Source organism: Hyperolius riggenbachi, chromosome 3, assembly GCF_040937935.1.
Source record: "Hyperolius riggenbachi isolate aHypRig1 chromosome 3, aHypRig1.pri, whole genome shotgun sequence".
Classification (NCBI taxonomy): Eukaryota; Metazoa; Chordata; class Amphibia; order Anura; family Hyperoliidae; genus Hyperolius; species Hyperolius riggenbachi.
The window spans coordinates 32,292,232-32,310,881 of NC_090648.1; the positions used below are offsets into that span (position 1 = coordinate 32,292,232).

The 18,650-nt window shown below is 45.2% G+C and overlaps 1 protein-coding gene across 3 annotated transcripts in view; it reads left to right on the forward strand.

Moving 5' to 3' along the window:
- LOC137560907 (very-long-chain 3-oxoacyl-CoA reductase-B-like) overlaps positions 1-18,650 on the forward strand; it is a 67,091-nt gene that overhangs the window by 11,912 nt on the left and 36,529 nt on the right. For 2 of the 3 annotated variants that reach the window (XM_068272066.1, XM_068272067.1), the window contains exons 2-4: positions 3,417-3,613; positions 5,712-5,758; positions 8,165-8,240. In XM_068272066.1, the coding sequence (XP_068128167.1) occupies positions 3,454-3,613; positions 5,712-5,758; positions 8,165-8,240 (283 nt within the window). In that variant the 5' untranslated portion in view covers positions 3,417-3,453. Of the gene's footprint in view, positions 1-3,416; positions 3,614-5,711; positions 5,759-7,021; positions 7,108-8,164; positions 8,241-18,650 lie in introns of those variants that run through there. The other variant, XM_068272068.1, reaches the window with a different exon arrangement.

An 18,650-nucleotide genomic window follows, 5' to 3' on the forward strand; every position in this document is an offset into this window, starting at 1 on the left:
AATCCCTACCATTGCCATATGTCTATATTATGTAGTGTAAGTACTGTAGTCTAGGGCCAATTTTTAGGGGGAGCCAATTAACTTATCCGTATGTTTTTGGAATGTGGGAGGAAACCGGAGTGCCTGGAGGAAACCCACACAGACACGGAGAGAACATACAAACTCTTTGCAGATAGTGCCCTGGCTGGGATTCGAACCAGGGACCCAGCGCTGCAAGGCGAGAGAGCTAACCACTACGCCACCGTGCTGCCCCGACCAGAGAGATGGAGAGCCAGACACCTGGATCTGCAGCTCTGACAGGAGATGCTGCTACTGTTGGAGAGGTGCTCTCACTGTTGTGTTTGTATGGATGCAGACAATGGGCTTGATTCACAAAAGCGGTGCTAACAGTTAGCACACTGGTGTAAAGCCCCTTATCACGCCTAAACTCAGTTTAGGCATGATAAGTTTAGGCGTGATAAGTTTAGGAGTGATAACGATAGCACCAACTGGGTTAGCACCGCAGTGCACAGCTGATCAAAAGTTTTGCGCTAGCAAAGTCTGGTGCGCGCGGAACGTCGCATAGAGTTTAATGGCGCTGCTTTGCGCGCAGGACTTTGTGCGCGATCTAAACTTATCTAAACTTAGCATGCCTAAACTTATCACGCCTAAACTTATCACGCCTAAAGTAAAACCGAGAGCCCAATATGGTGTAGTATGTTAAGATAATTGATCTAATGGTTAAGTGAGAGGAATTATACTCACAAACATAGGTTACCATTCAGGCAACCACTATAAAGGCAAGTGAGGAGATTAGGCCTGTCCTCACTCAGGGCTAGGAAGTCGCTCTCTGTAGAAAAGAACCAAGATAGGGGGTAGCACTCCCCTCCACCAGGAGTGGACACAGTGTATTTGAAGGTGGAACAAAGGCGCCAGCAGGATAAAAATTCATAAAACCTTTAAAAATGTTTGGAGGAAGCGGTGGGCTTGCCTCCCAAAAGCAGACAAGAGAATCTGTTTTTATATAAATCAACACATTTATTATGTGGTACCCCAAACAAGAGTGCAACGCGTTTCGCAGGTCAAGACCGCTTCATCAGGCAAAATTGGGGGCAACTGTGGACAAAGACAAAAACAATAATGGCTACAATGTAGAGGGCTATACAATTACTGCAGAGTGACAGTTACTAAATAAAACAGTACTAATGACATCTAAAAATGGAAGTACATGAGTAATATGTCATTAAAGGACTTCCGAGGCCAAAATCCGGGCCCAAAACATAAAAAAAGTTTGCTACCTTCATGACTTTGTAAGGCACGGAGGACGCCGTCCGCGCCCTCCGTGCCGTTCCGCCTGGTCCCCTCTGCTGAATAGCCCCCCGAAAGGCTGCGACCCCACGGTCCGGGTCGGCATCTTCTGCCCCTATAAAGATGGCCGCCGGAGCTGGCCACGGCTGCGCAGTCCGCATAGCCGCTACTGCGGCTGCGCAGCTCTAGGGCCAACCTTCCGATCCACGCTGCCTGTTACGTGACCTAGAGCTGCGCAGCCGCAGTAGCGGCTATGCAGACTGCGCAGCCGTGGCCAGCCCTGGTGGCCATCTTTATGGAGGCAGAAGATGCCGACCCGGACCGTGGGGTCGCAGCCTTTCGGGGGGCTATTCAGCAGAGGGGACCAGGCGGAACGGCACGGAGGGCACGGACGGCGTCCTCCGTGCCTTACAAAGTCATGAAGGTAGCAAACTTTTTTTATGTTTTGGGCCTGGATTTTGGCCTCGGAAGTCCTTTAAGGAAAATTTCTAATTGGAGGATAGGTGTATATAGAGTGGGCACGGGTAGGGGGGAAAAGGGAGTACAGGTGGGGGGGGGGAGGGAAAAGGTAGGTATAAGTTACATTGGTGTGGGGGTATTGAATGAAGGAAAACTTATGGTATAGTTAGCAAGTGGGAGAAGTGGCTGATACAAAAGGTAGAGTATATATTTGCAAAACAACATGTGAGGAAGAGCAGTATAAAGCAACAGATTAAGATGTGTGAAAAGGAGCAACACTTACCAGGAGATCTGTAGTAACGGATTTAGCGTCTCAGTGTTGTGCTGTGAGCGCCAAATGCTTTCTAAATGTGTGAGGTTGGAGGGAGAGCCAATAGGAGGCGTGGGAGGGTTTGAGTGGGTGGGGTTTGTAGTCGAGAGAGTGTGCCTGGTGGCCAATGGGGTATTGCCAAGTGTCGAGCTGGGTGTGGATGTATTGATGCTGGTGGCTAATAGGGAGCTGCCACGTATTGGATGTATACGCCGGTGTTATCGATGTGTAGAGGTAAAGCGAGCGGGCGGGGGTGACGTAGGCGGATCGAGAGCCAATACGTCGCGGGTGGGCGTGTCCGTGGGGCGGCCTGGATGCCGTACCACGTGAGTGTGTATAGTGCGCAAGCGTGATGCGTACTGTTCACGCCGCACTTTGCATAATGGCGCAACGTCTAGGGCGCCGGGTCTAATTGATAAGAGTGCGCATGCGTCCGAATTGACGCAATACGCATGGGGTGGAAGGCGCATGCGTGGGGGCAATCCATTCCACTGACCGGATCTCCCTTTAGCTGGGGGCACCTGTAGCTACTTAATACTGAGGATACCTCTGGCTACCTAATACTAAGGGACACCTGTAGCTACCTATGACAGGTAAGGGAGAGGTGTCAGCTGGGTCAGCCAGCACACTTGGGTGTAGGTTCGTGGAGGGCGAAGTTTAGGGCGACCGGACAGCTGTGCCTATAGGCTCCTGTGATGTAAATCTGACTGCGACCACCTGCAGCACCGTGCTTTGGGAATTGAAGCTATAGGGGTGTTGTTAACATTTATCGTTATATCAGGCAGAGAGGTTTACAGAGATGGTGGAAAAATTATTAGTTCTGTTTTACTCATATTAAGTTTTTGGAAGCGAGAGGTCATGAAAAAGCATATAGCAGACAAGCAGTCGAGAGATAAAAGTATATGTAGGAGTAAAGTGTGGTCAACAGTATCAAATGCTGAGGATGAATCAAGAAGGATGAACATGGAATAATGGCCTTTAGCTGTAAAAAGATAATTGGCAACTTTAGAAAAAGCTGTTTCTGTGGAGTGGTTGGAGAGAAAGCCAGACTGGAACTGATCAAGCAGGGAGTTAGCAGATAAATCATGGCTTAATTCAGCATGGACATGACATTCAAGTAATTTGGATGCAAAGGGGAGAAGTGACACCGGGCAGTAGCTGGAGAGTATGCATTTGTACAATTATTATATTAAAAGTGTGATGAAGGCCTGACTGAAAGTGTGTTTAAGGTGTGAGTGGAGGTGTAATGTGGGATGCATCTTTTGCCCAAGTGTATTTATGCGAAAAAGTGCCCATCTTTCTAATCTCATAAAGTTAGGACGCATGACTTCTGCATCTTCTGATTTCGGCTTCTCTACAGACTGTTCAGCTTTGCAGGAAAAGACAAAGAAGGTAAAATGTCAGACTCTATGCTGTACCAGGGACTGACCCAGCTGGGCTTTCTGGCTCTGTCGTACCTGCTTCTCAAACAGGTCTACAAGCTGCTGAAGGGATTCCGAGTCCACATCCTATCCCGGTGGTGGAAGGCTGACCTCAAAAAGTACGGAGGGTGGGCTGGTAAGTGTCTTCTCTAGGCTTCATCAAAAACCTCTTGGATAGCATTTGCATTCAATAAATCAAACAACTCTTACCAAACAGGGACAAAAGTGACCAGACAAGGTTTTCTTATCACAATCAGTCCGCAATCTTTTCAGAGAATCTGCAGACACAAAATTGTTTTCTGATTCATTTGAAAATGTCCAAATTGGGCAACTGTAATGAAGCAGGTTGATTGGGTGCAGATGATTCAGCACCAGCTCCTAACTTATCAGCCAGGGTATGAAACTAGTAACTACAAAGAGGTGGATTGATTGCTACACCAAACCATTAGAGCTTAGTGTTGGAGTTATTCGTATTTTAGGAGGATTCCTAACGATAGAGGAGATTAACTTTACTTACGAGGTTAGAATTTCTGGGAGGTCCGGTAGATGAATTTCAGGTTTTGAAACCCAGGTACCAGTAAGAAAAGAAGACAAAAAGAGCACCAGGAGCACTTACAGTGTAGTATTTCCAGGAGATGGAGATGTAAAGAAAAAAAAACCTACTCACAAATGTGAGTTCCTACCACAATTTTGGGCATGTGGAGAAGCACTCTACTCATTTAAGATGACTCGGTTGGGTCAATGTGGGTCATCCTCCAGAAAAAACAAAGGACCTCTGGATGTAGTCACACAGGTAACCCCTGGGAAAGGGGGTAAGACAATACAAGATGGAAGGAAATCACATTGGACATGTTGGAAATAGTCGATCTGACAGTAAATCTGTCAGAAAATTACATTGTGTGTACCTAGCATTAGAGGCTGTGAAGGACCTTCCAGAGAGGTAGGAAGATAACCAGGAGAGAGCGAGGCCATTTATGCCTACAGATGAAAGTACCTGTAGGAGTAAGGTGTGGTCAACAGTATCAAATGTTAATGATGACAGATGAAGAAGGATGAGTATTGAATAATGACCTTTGGCTTTAGCTGTAAGAAGATCATTGGCCACTTTAGTAAGAGCTGCTTTTGTGGAGTGGTTAGGAACTGATCAAGCAGGGAGTTAGCAGATAAGTAACGGCTTAGTTCAACATGTACATGGCATTCAAGGAGTTTGGATGCAAACAGGAGGAGTGACACCAGGCAGTAGTTGGCGAATGTGGTACTAGAAACACTCACAAGGCCCCACTGCAAAACCTTGGATGAAGCCCCCTCCCCCTCACTTTCCACACAGGTAAACCGAGAACCAACATTATTCAGTTGGCTAGTGCACACTTTAATGTGTTTTCACCATTCATATAAAAACAGACAGCAGTGAAGCAGGGAAGGATGCAGGCATTTTCTCTATCATTTACATTAGCTTCCTCTATGATAAAAAGTGCATGTTTTCACACCAGCAGATACACATGGGGCTTGATTCACTAAACCATGATAACTCAAATATCACACCTTATGAAAATATATCACACCTTATTAAAGATATCACACCTTATCAAAGTTAACACGCCTTGTCAAAGTAGCATAGCGAGTGCTACGAACTTATGCCTGCTAATTGGCAACTCCACTTGTCCTGCCCTGAGCCCCTGCGAGTTCGTAGTCCTCGCTATGCTACTCTGATAAGGTGTGTTAACTTTGATAAGGTGTGATATCTTGGATAAGGTGTGATATCTTTGATAAGGTGTGATATCTTTTCATAAGGTGTGATATCTTTGATAAGGTGTGATATTTTGAGTTATCACAGTTTACTGAGTCAAGCCCCATGTGTGCAGAAAACACATACAGAAAAAAAAACACACACAGAAAACTGACAGACGAGTGTGCTCCCAGTCTCAGCTTATTACACTCACTCTGTCCAGCTCTAATGGAGCAGAACTGGCTCTACAGAGTTCTCCAGCATCACTACAGTACACAGCACTTGGGGAGGGGTAGAGAGGCTGGGGGTAGAGCAGCGCTGTACACAAGACCCTGCTGAACACTGAGTAGGGACTGTCTACAAATCTTTGTCAACAAAACCTTTTTTTTTTTTGGAGCATCAGCATCTAAGTTTGGTTCCACAAAATGAGCCTAAGCTAGGGCATTTAAACACAGCACAACAGTGCACAATAATGTACTTGTACAAACTCTGTTCTTTATTCCTCTAGTGGTAACAGGAGCGACAGACGGCATAGGAAAAGCCTACGCTAAGGAGGTAAGAATGCAACAATGGCATCATCTATGAGTCTAGGTAAACTAACGCAGCACTATCACAGGCCGCCTAGTGGCCAGACCGCTCAACGCCTTTCGATGTATTTCAACCCACAGACTGTCCAACATGGTGGACGCAATCGATGAGCTGAAACAGCTGGAATTTGGCAGAAGGCAGACAACTACAGTAACAAAAACTGCACACTATTTCAGGGTACAAAGCTGCCACCACCTCTGTAGGAGGACAGAGGACCTACCCTCACTGATTATAAAGGTGGCCACTAATGGTCCAATTTCTAGCAAAAAATTGTTCGAGCGATCAGAAATTTGGATCGGATTGGTTGTATATAATCTCAGTTGATGGACACAATCGATTAAAAAAATGTCGCCCGAATGAATTTTCATCGAACCAAAATTTGGATTTTCTTGTTGGTTATGATAGATAGGAAGTAAAGATTGGTTCGTTGATGGTGTAATGAACGATTTATTACAATATTTCACTTCTGATCAGAATTTCTGATCGCTCAAACGATTTTTCGCTAGAAATTGCACCGTTAGTGGCTACCTTAAGACCTGCGAATAAACATCATTAGAACACCCTAATCTGGCTATAACGAACAGTACTGCTGAGTAGAGATGGCCCGAACGGTTCGCCGGCGAACTTCCGGTGGTTCGCGTTCTGCATGGAACGCAAACTTTTGCGGAAGTTCGGTTCGCCCCCATAGTGCACCATTAGGGTCAACTTTGACCGTCTACATCACAGTCAGCAGGCACATTGTAGCCTACACTCTCTCCTGGAGCCACTCTCCCCCTTATAAAAGGCAGGCAGCGCTGGTCATTACACTCACTCGTTTGCCTGCATTGATTAGTGAAACCTTTTTTGAATGCCTGCAAAACTGTTTTAAAGGTGTTTGTGTTGTGGAAGCAGGTAGGCATTCAAAAAAGGTTTTAGGAAGCAATACACCACGCAGAGCAACACACAGCTGTAGTGCTTGTGTGTGCTCTTTGATGCCGCCGCTAGATTGCGCAGATAGGAAAGCCGGACATGGTTACCATAGAAACGGACAACAATAGGTGTCCGTTTCATTGCCAGCATAGGGAAAGGGGGTCCTTGGCGGCTGGGCAGCGTAACTACACGCAGCCGCTCTGAATAACGTTGCACCCTTCACGGAGGAGGCTGCGACCATCACTTTACGTCAGCTGCTGTGCTCAGTAACTGCTCTATAGAGCGGTTACAAGGTGGGAAAACCGAACTGAAATTGCCAGAGGGGTACAATATAACTGACAACTCGCACACCACTACAAGCTGCCTCCCTATTGCAGAATGGTATGAACTACATTGGCGTCGGAAAGGTACAACTGCTGACGTGACTACATGTATCTAAATGTTTATTGCCTGCAAACAAATACTTTCAAATAAAAATGAATAATGTGCAAAATCAGTCCTCCATCAACTAATATGTACGCTAAAAGGTTTAAAAAAGATGATTTTAGCAATAGCGCCCCTTTAAAGAAAAGGAAGAAGCTGTAGAACCTCATTGCATGGGAAATGTAGGAAATATCGGCTGTTTTTTCCAACTGCCAAGCAAGCAGTATCTCCCTGTGTGCATAGAACTCTCAGTAACAAACATTCTGCACAGATCACCTGGCAGAATTAAAGGTGTCACCACCAGTGATACATTTCAGAACGTAAAACCAGACAGAGGAAAGATTTTACAGCGGGCAAACACTGACTAAGTAATTTATAAACTAACACTGCAAAAAAAAAAAAAGCGAGCGATCAGAGCCCACCAACAGAAAGCTCTGTTGGTGGGCAAAAAAGGGGGTGGGATCACTTGTGTGCTCAGTTGTACGGCCCTGCAGCGAGCACTTAAAGCTGCAGTGGCCTTAATTGTAAAAAATAGCCTGGTCACTAGGGGGGTGTAAGCTTATGGTCCTGAAGTGCTTCATCAAACATTGTCAAGATTAAGGCCTCTTGCACACTTGCATGCGATTTTGATTTTTTATCTGATCCAATTTTGGATTCTGATTAAAAAATGTACTGCATGCTGCTAAGATTTTTAATCAGAATCCAAAATCGGATGTATAAAAAATCAGAATCACGTGTAGTGTGCAAGAGGCCAAAGAGCGAGGAGAGAAAACGGTGTTGTAGGTTAAAACCATGCCTCCCTCTACTCACCTGACTATAAACCAGCCTTTGCTCCAATGAAGAGGCAAGGGTGTGGTCAGGTAGATAGGCAAGGGGGTGTGGCTATGCTAAGTAAAGACAAACTGCCAAACCTTACAAGGTGGCAAGAAAATCTAAATAAATGGCAAACAGGTCTACCTCTCAAACACATTTCTGTTGAGACAACTCAAAGTTTATTACCATCTTTTTTACATTTTTTTTCTTTCTGGATTTTATATATAGCTGGCCAAGAGGGGGTTCAACGTTGTCCTCGTCAGTCGGAGCATGGAAAAGCTTCAGCGAGTTGCGAAGGAGATAGGTATGGAATGCAAGTATAAATGCCGATGATCACAGGTGTTGAAAGTGAACCGAGCACCATTTTTAGCCCTCAGAGCATCTCAGTAGCACATTAAAAATGCATGCAAACAATGTGTCTCAGTATTAAAACAAATCTATTCTACCTCTTCCTTTTACATTTAAACGTTTGTCTTTTATTGCCCTACATCCGCCAGCCTGCTGGTCCCAAGAAAGAGGAAAGAGCAGGCAGATGAGGATTGCAATAATTAGCAGTAGCTATGAGCAAACAAAAGGATGATGTACTGAATCAGCTGGTTTCCTTTCCCTCTATGTCACTTCACTTCATTATTCTGTACATTTGGATCCTTTTTGTATACATGTTTGTAACTTTTATATGACAGTATGTTTTTTATGTATGGTTGCATATTATTGCATTGCACCAGCATCTCCCCTGTAGGTGTTCCTTTTAGAGCTACACCACACCTATTTCAGGTGTGCTGGGGAGGGCGGTGTTTCTGGTCAACATATAAAAATGTTTGTCCAATGTTGTCACTTGAGCTACGACTAAGGACCCAGGAGGTAGATCAAATGGAAGTCCGCACCGCCTCTTAGGGTAAATCCTATTTTATTATTAGTATAAAAAAAAAAAAACACATTAAAAAGAACCACTAGGCAAGACAGTCCGCTGTTTCGGGCTCCTGCCCATCTTCATGTTGCCAGGTTCTGAATACATGTTCACACACAACACATATATATATATACAACAGGGTAACCAATCAGATCAAATGTCCACAGAAGAGGACCTGATGGGGAACTATTTATTTAAATACAGGACTCCACCCTCCCATGTAACTCAGTAGGTCCATGGGACATGCATTAAGAGCACAAAAAACAAAACCCAATTTTATTCAATAAAGGTCAGATATACCTGTATAAGATGTCCCCATACATCAAAAGGTTCCCCTGGCTATAGATCGCATCCACATAGATCAAATAGTATATCGCTGGCTTGTAAACAAACCCCCGTGGCTGCTGTCCAATCGGAGCGCTATGCCTATCACCTTCATGGTCATAGGTACGCCCATAGTATGCCGACCAATCAAAAAGGAAAGCGTCAAATTACGCATATGACGCGGCCTAATATCCGCATAAGATGTGCCGACCAATTTTAATCCAGAATTAATCGTATCCAATTCCCTGATCCATCTAGATTCCATTTTAAGAAGTTTGGACAGTCTATCTCCCCCTTTTTTATCCAAGGGAACACTATCAATAATGCATACTTTGAGTTGACTTACATTATGTCTAAAAAGAGTGAAATGTTCTGATACTGCTTGATCCCTATTATGATTTCGTATAGCAGACTTGTGCGATGCCAGTCTATATTTTAGTCTTTGGGTCGTTTGACCAACATAACATTTGCCACAAGGGCACTTAAGTAAATAAACTACCCAACTGGAATCGCACGAGTATCTGCCATGTATTTTGTAACTCTTTCCACTAGTAGGATGCATAAAAGTGTCACCCCGGATGAGGCTATTGCAAATATGGCAATTAAGGCATGGAAAAGTACCACAACGTCCTCTACATGTGACTTGATTTGAAACATCTGAATGTACTAATTTACTACGAAGGGAAGGGGGTCTCTTATAACAAAACATAGGGGGCCGTTTAAATTCAGGTATATATGGCAATGAATCGCCTAAAATATTCCAATTACGTTTAATACATTTTTCAACCTGATTACTAACAGTGTTATAGGTAGAAACCAACTTAACCCTGTCACTTTTAGATTTTGTATTCCTATGTTGTTTCTGTAGCTGTTCTTTAAGCACCCTATCAGGATAGCCCCTCTGTCTGAACCTCCCCACCATCTCTGTAAGTCTTATGTCCTGTTTATCCTTCTCACTGACAATTCTATTTATTCTTTGGAATTGTCCTCCCGGGATATTATTGACAACATGTTTAGGATGGAAACTGCTGAAATGTAGGATCGCATTACGATCCGTTTGTTTCCTGTATAAATCAGTCACCAATTTGCCATCCTTTTTACAAATCATGGTATCCAAGTATGCGATGCCTCTGGGGTCAAAATTGGTTGTCAACCTAATTTCATGACACCTCTCATGCAGTGAGTCAATAAATTCCAAGAGGGTCGAGTGTGGCCCCGCCCACAAGCAAAAAACATCATCGATGTAGCGAAACCAACATCGTGCATGTCGAGAGAACAATGGGGAAGTGTACACAAAGGCCTCTTCATAGAGGCCCATGTAAAGATTAGCATACACAGGGGCCACACTCGACCCCATGGCTGTACCCTTGCATTGTAAGTAGAAGTTGTCATTGAAGAGAAAATAATTCTCCCTCAAAATAATATTCAACATGTTTACCAAAAATGACCTTTGGGCATCATCATAGTCGGAATAAGCAAACAAATAATGTTCGATCGCCTCCACACATTTCACTCTTTTTAGACATAATGTAAGTCAACTCAAAGTATGCATTATTGATAGTGTTCCCTTGGATAAAAAAGGGGGGGATAGACTGTCCAAACTTCTTAAAATAGAATCTAGATGGATCAGGGAATTGGATACGATTAATTCTGGATTAAATAGGGATTATGACTTACGCCTGGATTGGTAATTGGTTTGCTCATGCTGTATATATAATTGTATAGTTCACTAGGGTTCCTTTATTATATTAGTTTTTCATTTTAGAGTACAATAGTCAGTAAAAATGAATGAGGGTTCTTCTGGCAATATAAGATCGTATCCCGCGGGACATGGTATCTGATACCATGTCCCTCTTGAATCACGCGTTTACCGGTACTTGCTTTTGTTTACATTGTGACGCGTGCCCTCCCCTCTGACACAGCGGTGTCTTGTCTGGGGGAGGTCTTGCGTCCTTACTGTTTTTGTATTTGGTTGGCGTTTTTTATGCGTGTCATAGCGGCCGTATGGCCGCGTTGGCATTACGGGTTGGAGAGCTTCTCCTCTTTGATTGGTCGGCAGATGGCGCATGATCCTATTGGTCGGCACATCTTATGCGGATATTAGGCCGCATCATATACGTAATTTGACGCTTTCCTTTTTGATTGGTCGGCATACTATGGGCGTACCTATGATCATGAAGGTGATAGGCATAGCGCTCCGATTGGACAGCAGCCACGGGGGTTTGTTTACAAGCCAGCGATATACTATTTATTATTATTTATTGTATTGTATTTATAAAGCGCCAACATATTACGCAGCGCTGAACATTAATTTAGGTTACAGACAATATTTAGGGGTGACATACAGCAATATGACAATACAGGAATACAAGAAAACCAGATCACACAGCACAGTATTAGTACAAGGTAATGCTTAGTCACTGGATGAAGCATGGAGATTAGGCAAGTTAGGTTCACTCAACTGCATGGCATGGGTTCACAGTAATGGAGGTGCCAGATCAGGTAGGACACAAAAGGAGGAGGACCCTGCCCAAAGGCTTACAATCTTGAGGGAGAGGTAAGGACACGAATGGTAGGGGACCAGAGTTCAGCTGTAGGTTTAGAGCACTTGTGAGGGGTAGTAGGCCAGAGTGAAAAGGAGAGTTTTGAGGGCTTTCTTGAAGATGTTGAAGGAGGGGGCTGCCCTAATGGGTGGAGGTAGGGAGTTCCATAGTGTTGGAGCAGCTCTTGAGAAGTCCTGGAGGCGTGCATGGGACTGGGTGATGCGGGGGGTGGTTAGGCGAAGTTCATTGGAAGAGCGGAGTGAGCGGCTAGGTGTGTACCTCTGAGTAAGATCGGAAATGTAGGTTGGACAGGTTTTGTGGACAGATTTGTAGGTCAGACACAGTATCTTGAATCTGATTCTGGACTGGATAGGAAGCCAGTGGAGGGATTCTAGGAGGGGATCTGCCGTGGTGGAGCGATGGGAGCAGTGGATAATTCTGGCTGCCGCATTCATGATGGACTGCAGTGGGGCTGTTCGGGTCATAGGGAGACCAGACAGCAGGGCATTGCAGTAGTCAAGGCGGGAAATTATGAGGGCATGGATGAGGAGTTTGGTGGTGGCAGAGGTCAGGAAAGGGCGAATCTTACAGATGTTACGAAGGTGGAAGTTGCAGGACTTTGTGAGGTTTTGGATGTGGGGAGTGAAGGAGAGTGTGGAGTCCAGGGTGACACCCAGACAGCGGGCTTGAGAGGTAGGGCGAATGGTAGTGTGGTTAACAGTGACATGCACATCTGGGAGGTTCGTGGATGGCCGGGGTGGGAAGATCATAAATTCCGTTTTGTCTAGATTTAGTTTCAGGAACCTAGCAGACATCCATACTATTTGATCTATGTGGATGCGATCTATAGCCAGGGGAACCTTTTGATGTATGGGGACATCTTATACAGGTATATCTGACCTTTATTGAATAAAATTGGGTTTTGTTTGTTGTGCTCTTAATGCATAACCAATATACACTAGTGTCCCATGGACCTACTGAGTTACATGGGAGGGTGAAGTCCTGTATTTAAATAAGTAGTTCCCCATCAGGTCCTCTTCTGTGGACATTTGATCTGATTGGTTACCCTGTTGTATATTTATGTGTTGTGTGTGAACATGTATTCAGAACCTGGCAACATGAAGATGAGCAGGAGCCCGAAACAGCGGACTGTCTTGCCTAGTGGTTCTTTTTAATGTGTTTTTTTTTTTTGATACTAATAATAAAATAGAATTTACCCTAAGAGGCGGTGCGGACTTCCATTTGATCTACATACCTAAATCTCTATGGTATCCGGAGACAAGTCCTGCACACCTCACCCCCTTTCTTTGACATAGGGTGGTGTGCCAGAAGAGTGCGATTGGCTCTTTCTTGTAAGGACCCAGGAGGGTCAGAAGAGAAGCGAATGCTGTAATAACAGCGCAGGAGTACCTTCGGCGCTCTCAGAAGACGGAGCTGAACTTACTTTTAAAACTCTGTAATTCGGCCTCCAGCAATAGCTGGCAGCCAAATTACATCATTCCCCACAATCCACGGTGACCTGGAGGGGGAATTGTAATTAACGCCACCGGGACATGTGCAGCAGCAGGATAAGCCGTATATCGGCTGTATCCTGCGCCCAAGCCTCCCGGCGGCGAGTTTTCTCGTACGAGGTCAGATCTTGTGCTGCCATGTACCACTGTTGTACCTTTGAATGATGATCGAATGAAGATATGGATTTTTAATACAATGAACGAGTGCGGAGAACTTTGCTTCATATGGTGGTCAGGAGAGGTGTTCCTGTTTCCTGCACACTCCTTCTACACACAGCACAGCGATATGTGGTGAGGTGGAGCAGCTTCTTCTTCTTTTTCCACTGGTCACTTTAGAGCTCAAACCCACTAGAGAGATTTTCTGAGCGTTTAGGGAGCGATTCAAAACGCTAGCGATTTCCCTAAACGCTCAGCCAATGTTAATGGATGGGCCAAATTCCACTGGAGCGATTGCGATGACCAAAATCGCAAACGCAGGACATGCAGCATTTTTAGCGTTTAGCGATTAGCGCTAGCTTTTCTGCAATGTAAAGTATATAAACGCTGGCGTAATCATTTATGAAAATCTACACAGAGCGGTTTTGCTAGCGTTTTTACATTACCGCATACAATTATTGAAAGGACTAATCATAAATGAAAACGCTAATCGCTACACAATTGCTGGCAAAAAGCTGACACTTTTTTAAAACGCTACCAAAATTGCCAGCAATCGCTCATAAAATCGCTTACAAACCGCTCATTAAAAACGTTAGCGATCGCGATTAGCGATAGCGTTTTGTAGTGGGTTCCAGGCCTCACTGTGGTTGGACAATGCAGTAAAACTCATAGAAATGCATGGAAATGCACAAAAACTCACTGACCACCAACTAGGCTTTCTTTGGGTGGTACATTTTGTTAAGAATTATTTTATTCTAAATGTATTTTAACAGGAATAAAAAAAAAATGGAATTTTTTTTTTTTAAATTAAAACTTTCTGCTGTGGGTAAAACCCACACATTTTATTTGCCCATTTCTCCCGGTTATTATAAAGTTTAAAATTCTTCCCTAATGCAATGTATGGCGACAATATTTTATTTGGAACTAAAGGTGCATTTTTTCCCATTTTGCTTCCATAACTGTAACGATCGGTGTAGCACAGAGAGGGTCTGATTACCGGTGATCTGCAGTATCACAGAGAATACAGATATATACCCGATTATTGATGATCTGCAGTATCACCGATAATCAGATATATCTCTAACCTCTGGACACCTGGGTAATAAGAGTGTATAGTGCAACAGAAATACTTTGAGGACTGCACCTGTGGAGCAGGCGCACAGCAGTAAGGAGTACTGCACAGAAACACGTTCCTTCCGTAAGCCTGAGACTCTCCCTAGGGAGGGGTCAGGCTAGGAGTAGGAAGGACAAGTGTGAGTAACACCAGGAGGAGTGTCACCCACAGGTCTGTGAGCTATCTCTTGGCTGAAGAGATAGCTCTCGAGGTCGGACAAGCCAGGTCGGCAACAGACAGACAGATCAGGGACAAAGACAGGAGACAGATGCGGAATCCTAAGACAAGCAGAGTACGGCAACAGAGTATCAGATATAGCGAAGTACCTAATCATAGATCAGAAGAGTAGTCAGGAAAGCAGAAGGTCATAACAGATAAACAATGCAATTAGTCAGGGGCGTCTCTAGCCATTTTGTCACTCCAGGCGAGAAAACCTGTGGCGCCCCCCCCCCTCCCCCCGTGTGGTGCCCCCCTGATGAAAATAATCGTAATGCAGCAATGTTTCACCATAAGACAGGCATGGGCAAACTCGGCCCTCCAGCTGTTACGGAAATACAAGTCCCAGAATGCATTGCAGGAGTCTGATAGCCACAGTCATGACTCATAAAGGCAAATGCATTGTGGGACTTGTAGTTCCGTAACAGCTGGAGGGCCGAGTTTGCCCATGCCTGCCATAAGATAAATGTAATGCGGCAATCTTTCACCATAAAATAATCATAACGCAGCAATGATTCACCATAAAATAATCATAATGCAGCAATGATTCACTATAAAATAATCATAACGCAGCAATGATTCACCATAAAATAATCATAACGCAGCAATGATTCACCATAAAATAATTATTACGCAGCAATGATTCACCATAAAATAAACATAACGCAGCAATGATTCACCATAAAATAATCATAACGCAGCAATGATTTACCATAAAATAATCATAACGCAGTAATGATTCACCATAAAATAATCATAACGCAGCAATGATTCACCATAAAATAATTATAATGCAGCAATGATTCACCATAAAATAATTATAACGCAGCAATGATTCACCATAAAATAATTATAACGCAGCAATGATTCACCATAAAATAATCGTAATGTGGCCAGCGTTCCCCATAAAATAATTGTAATGCGGCAGCGTTCCCCATAAAATAATCGTAATGTGGCCAGCGTTCCCCAAGAAATAATCGTATGTGGCCAGCGTTCCCCAGGAAATAATCGTAATGTGGCCAGCGTTAACCAGGAAATAACCGCATGTGGGCAGCATTCACCAGGAAATAATCGTATGTGGCCAGCGTTCCCCAGGAAATAATCGTAATGTGGCCAGCGTTCACCAGGAAATAATTGTATGTGGCCAGCGTTCACCAGGAAATAATCGTATGTGGCCAGCGTTCCCTAGGAAATAATCGTAATGTGGCCAGCGTTCACCAGGAAATAATTGTATGTGGCCAGCGTTCACCAGGAAATAATCGTAATGTGGCCAGCGTTCACCAGGAAATAATCGTAATGTGGCCAGCTTTCCCCAGGAAAGAATCGTAATGTGGCCAGCATTCACCAGGAAATAATCGTATGTGGCAGCATTCCCCAGGAAATAATCGTAATGTGGCCAGCGTTCCCCAGGAAATAATCGTATGTGGCAGCGTTCCCCAGGAAATAATCATATGTGGCCAGCTTTCACCAGGAAATAATCATAATGTGGCCAGCATTCACCAGGAAATAATCGTATGTGGCCAGCGTTCCCCAGGAAATAATCCTAATGTGGCCAGCGTTCCCCAGGAAATAATCGTATGTGGCAGCGTTCCCCAGCAAATAATCGTATGTGGCCAGCGTTCACCAGGAAATAATCGTAATGTGGCCAGCGTTCACCAGGAAATAATCGTAATGTGGCCAGCTTTCCCCAGGAAAGAATCGTAATGTGGCCAGCATTCACCAGGAAATAATCGTATGTGGCAGCATTCCCCAGGAAATAATCGTAATGTGGCCAGCGTTCCCCAGGAAATAATCGTATGTGGCCAGCTTTCACCAGGAAATAATCATAATGTGGCCAGCATTCACCAGGAAATAATCGTATGTGGCAGCGTTCCCCAGGAAATAATCGTAATGTAGCCAGCGTTCCCCAGGAAATAATCGTATGTGGCAGCGTTCCCCAGGAAATAATCGTATGTGGCAGCATTCCCCAGGAAATAATCGTAATGTGGCCAGCGTTCCCCAGGAAATAATCATATGTGGCCAGCTTTCACCAGGAAATAATCATAATGTGGCCAGCATTCACCAGGAAATAATCGTATGTGGCAGCGTTCCCCAGGAAATAATCGTAATGTGGCCAGCGTTCCCCAGGAAATAATCGTATGTGGCAGCGTTCCCCAGCAAATAATCGTATGTGGCCAGCGTTCACCAGGAAATAATCATAATGTGGCCCGCATTCACCAGGAAATAATCGTATGTGGCCAGCGTTCACCGGGGAAATAATCGTATTTGGCCAGCGTTCACCAGGAAATAATCGTATGTGGCCAGCGTTCACCGGGGAAATAATCATATGTGGCCAGCGTTCACCAGGAAATAATCGTATGTGGCAGCGTTCCCCAGGAAATAATTGTATGTGGCAGCGTTCCCCAGGAAATAATCGTATGTGGCAGCGTTCCCCAGGAAATAATCGTATGTGGCCAGCATTCACCCGGGAAATAATCGTAATGTGGCCAGCATTCACCAGGAAATAATCGTAATGTGGCCAGCGTTCACCAGGAAATAATCGTATGTGGCAGCGTTCCCCAGGAAATAATCGTATGTGGCCAGCATTCACCCGGGAAATAATCGTAATGTGGCCAGCGTTCACCAGGAAATATTCGCAATGTGGCCAGCGTTCACCAGGAGATATTCTCAATGTGGCCAGCGTTCACCAGGAAATATTCGCAATGTGGTAGCGTTCCCCAGGAAAATATCGTATGTGGCCAGCATTCACCCGGGAAATAATCGTAATGTGGCCAGGCTGGCCAGCGTATGCAGCCTAGAGGAGCCACTGCCTGCCAAGTGTTATTGGCGGTGGTGGGGGGGGGGGGGGACTCAGGGCCAACCAGGGGGGCATATAAGAAATTATCAAGAGCAGAGGGCACTCACTGTGAGATGTCGCCTCTGCAGATAGTGTGTTTGCACAGTGTAGCGCAGCCGGCGGTGGCACTGGTCCTGGTGCGCCGTCACACACACTCGTATACTCTCGGTCACACGATGCGTTCCAGAGTATGTGACAGGCGGGGGGCGGAGTTAGGGGCGGCGCCGCACGTATAAACAAACTAGCGTGCGGCCGCTCGCTCTGCTGGAGAGGAAGAGGGGGTGGACCAGTAGGCGGCGGCACCGCACGTAAAAGCTGACCAGCGTGCGGCTGCTCGCCCTGGAAGAGGGAGGGGGCGGATCAGTAGGTGAGACAGGCTGAGCTGCCTGTCACAGCCGGCTGCGCAACCTGATAATTAAAAAAAAAAAAAAATAACACACACAACGCGGCGAGAGAGCGCCCACGGCCACACACGGCGCTCTAGGCCAAAATTTATTGTTGCCTAGTGACAGCGACGCCACTGCAAATAGTACTTTAAGCTATCAAGAATCTGACTCAATGTGGATTCCCAGCTCCAGCCGGTTCTGGCACACTGTCGGATCTAGCTAAGGTCTGAGAGCTAGCAAATATAGTTTTCCCTAGACTGAGGTGTGAGGTCCTTGATCATCAACACCTAGGAATTGGTCTAGATAATAACACAGATAATATCACGGATACTGACAAGGTCTGAGTGCTACCACGTAGTGATCGCAACGCCAGACACCAGAAAAATGACCAGCACCCAGTATATATACACAAGCGCTCTCCGGCGCCTCCCCTAAGTGCTGGACCAATGAAACCTGATAGAATTGTCAGCTGATTGGCTGGATCAGCTGACACCCTTCTGACTGTCATAAAGGCTCTGCCTCTCAACGCGCGCGTCCTTCTGAACCTGTGTGGACTATCAGTCCCAGCCACACCAGACATGTGTTGTAATGTATTTGCTGGTTTGAACGCGGGGCCAGCCGCACCGCTGTCAGAGCATGCGGCGGTTTCCCCGTATTCAGCCATACTACTAGTGGTAGGCCCATGGGTGCAAACTGCCGCGTCGGACATGGAATCCGC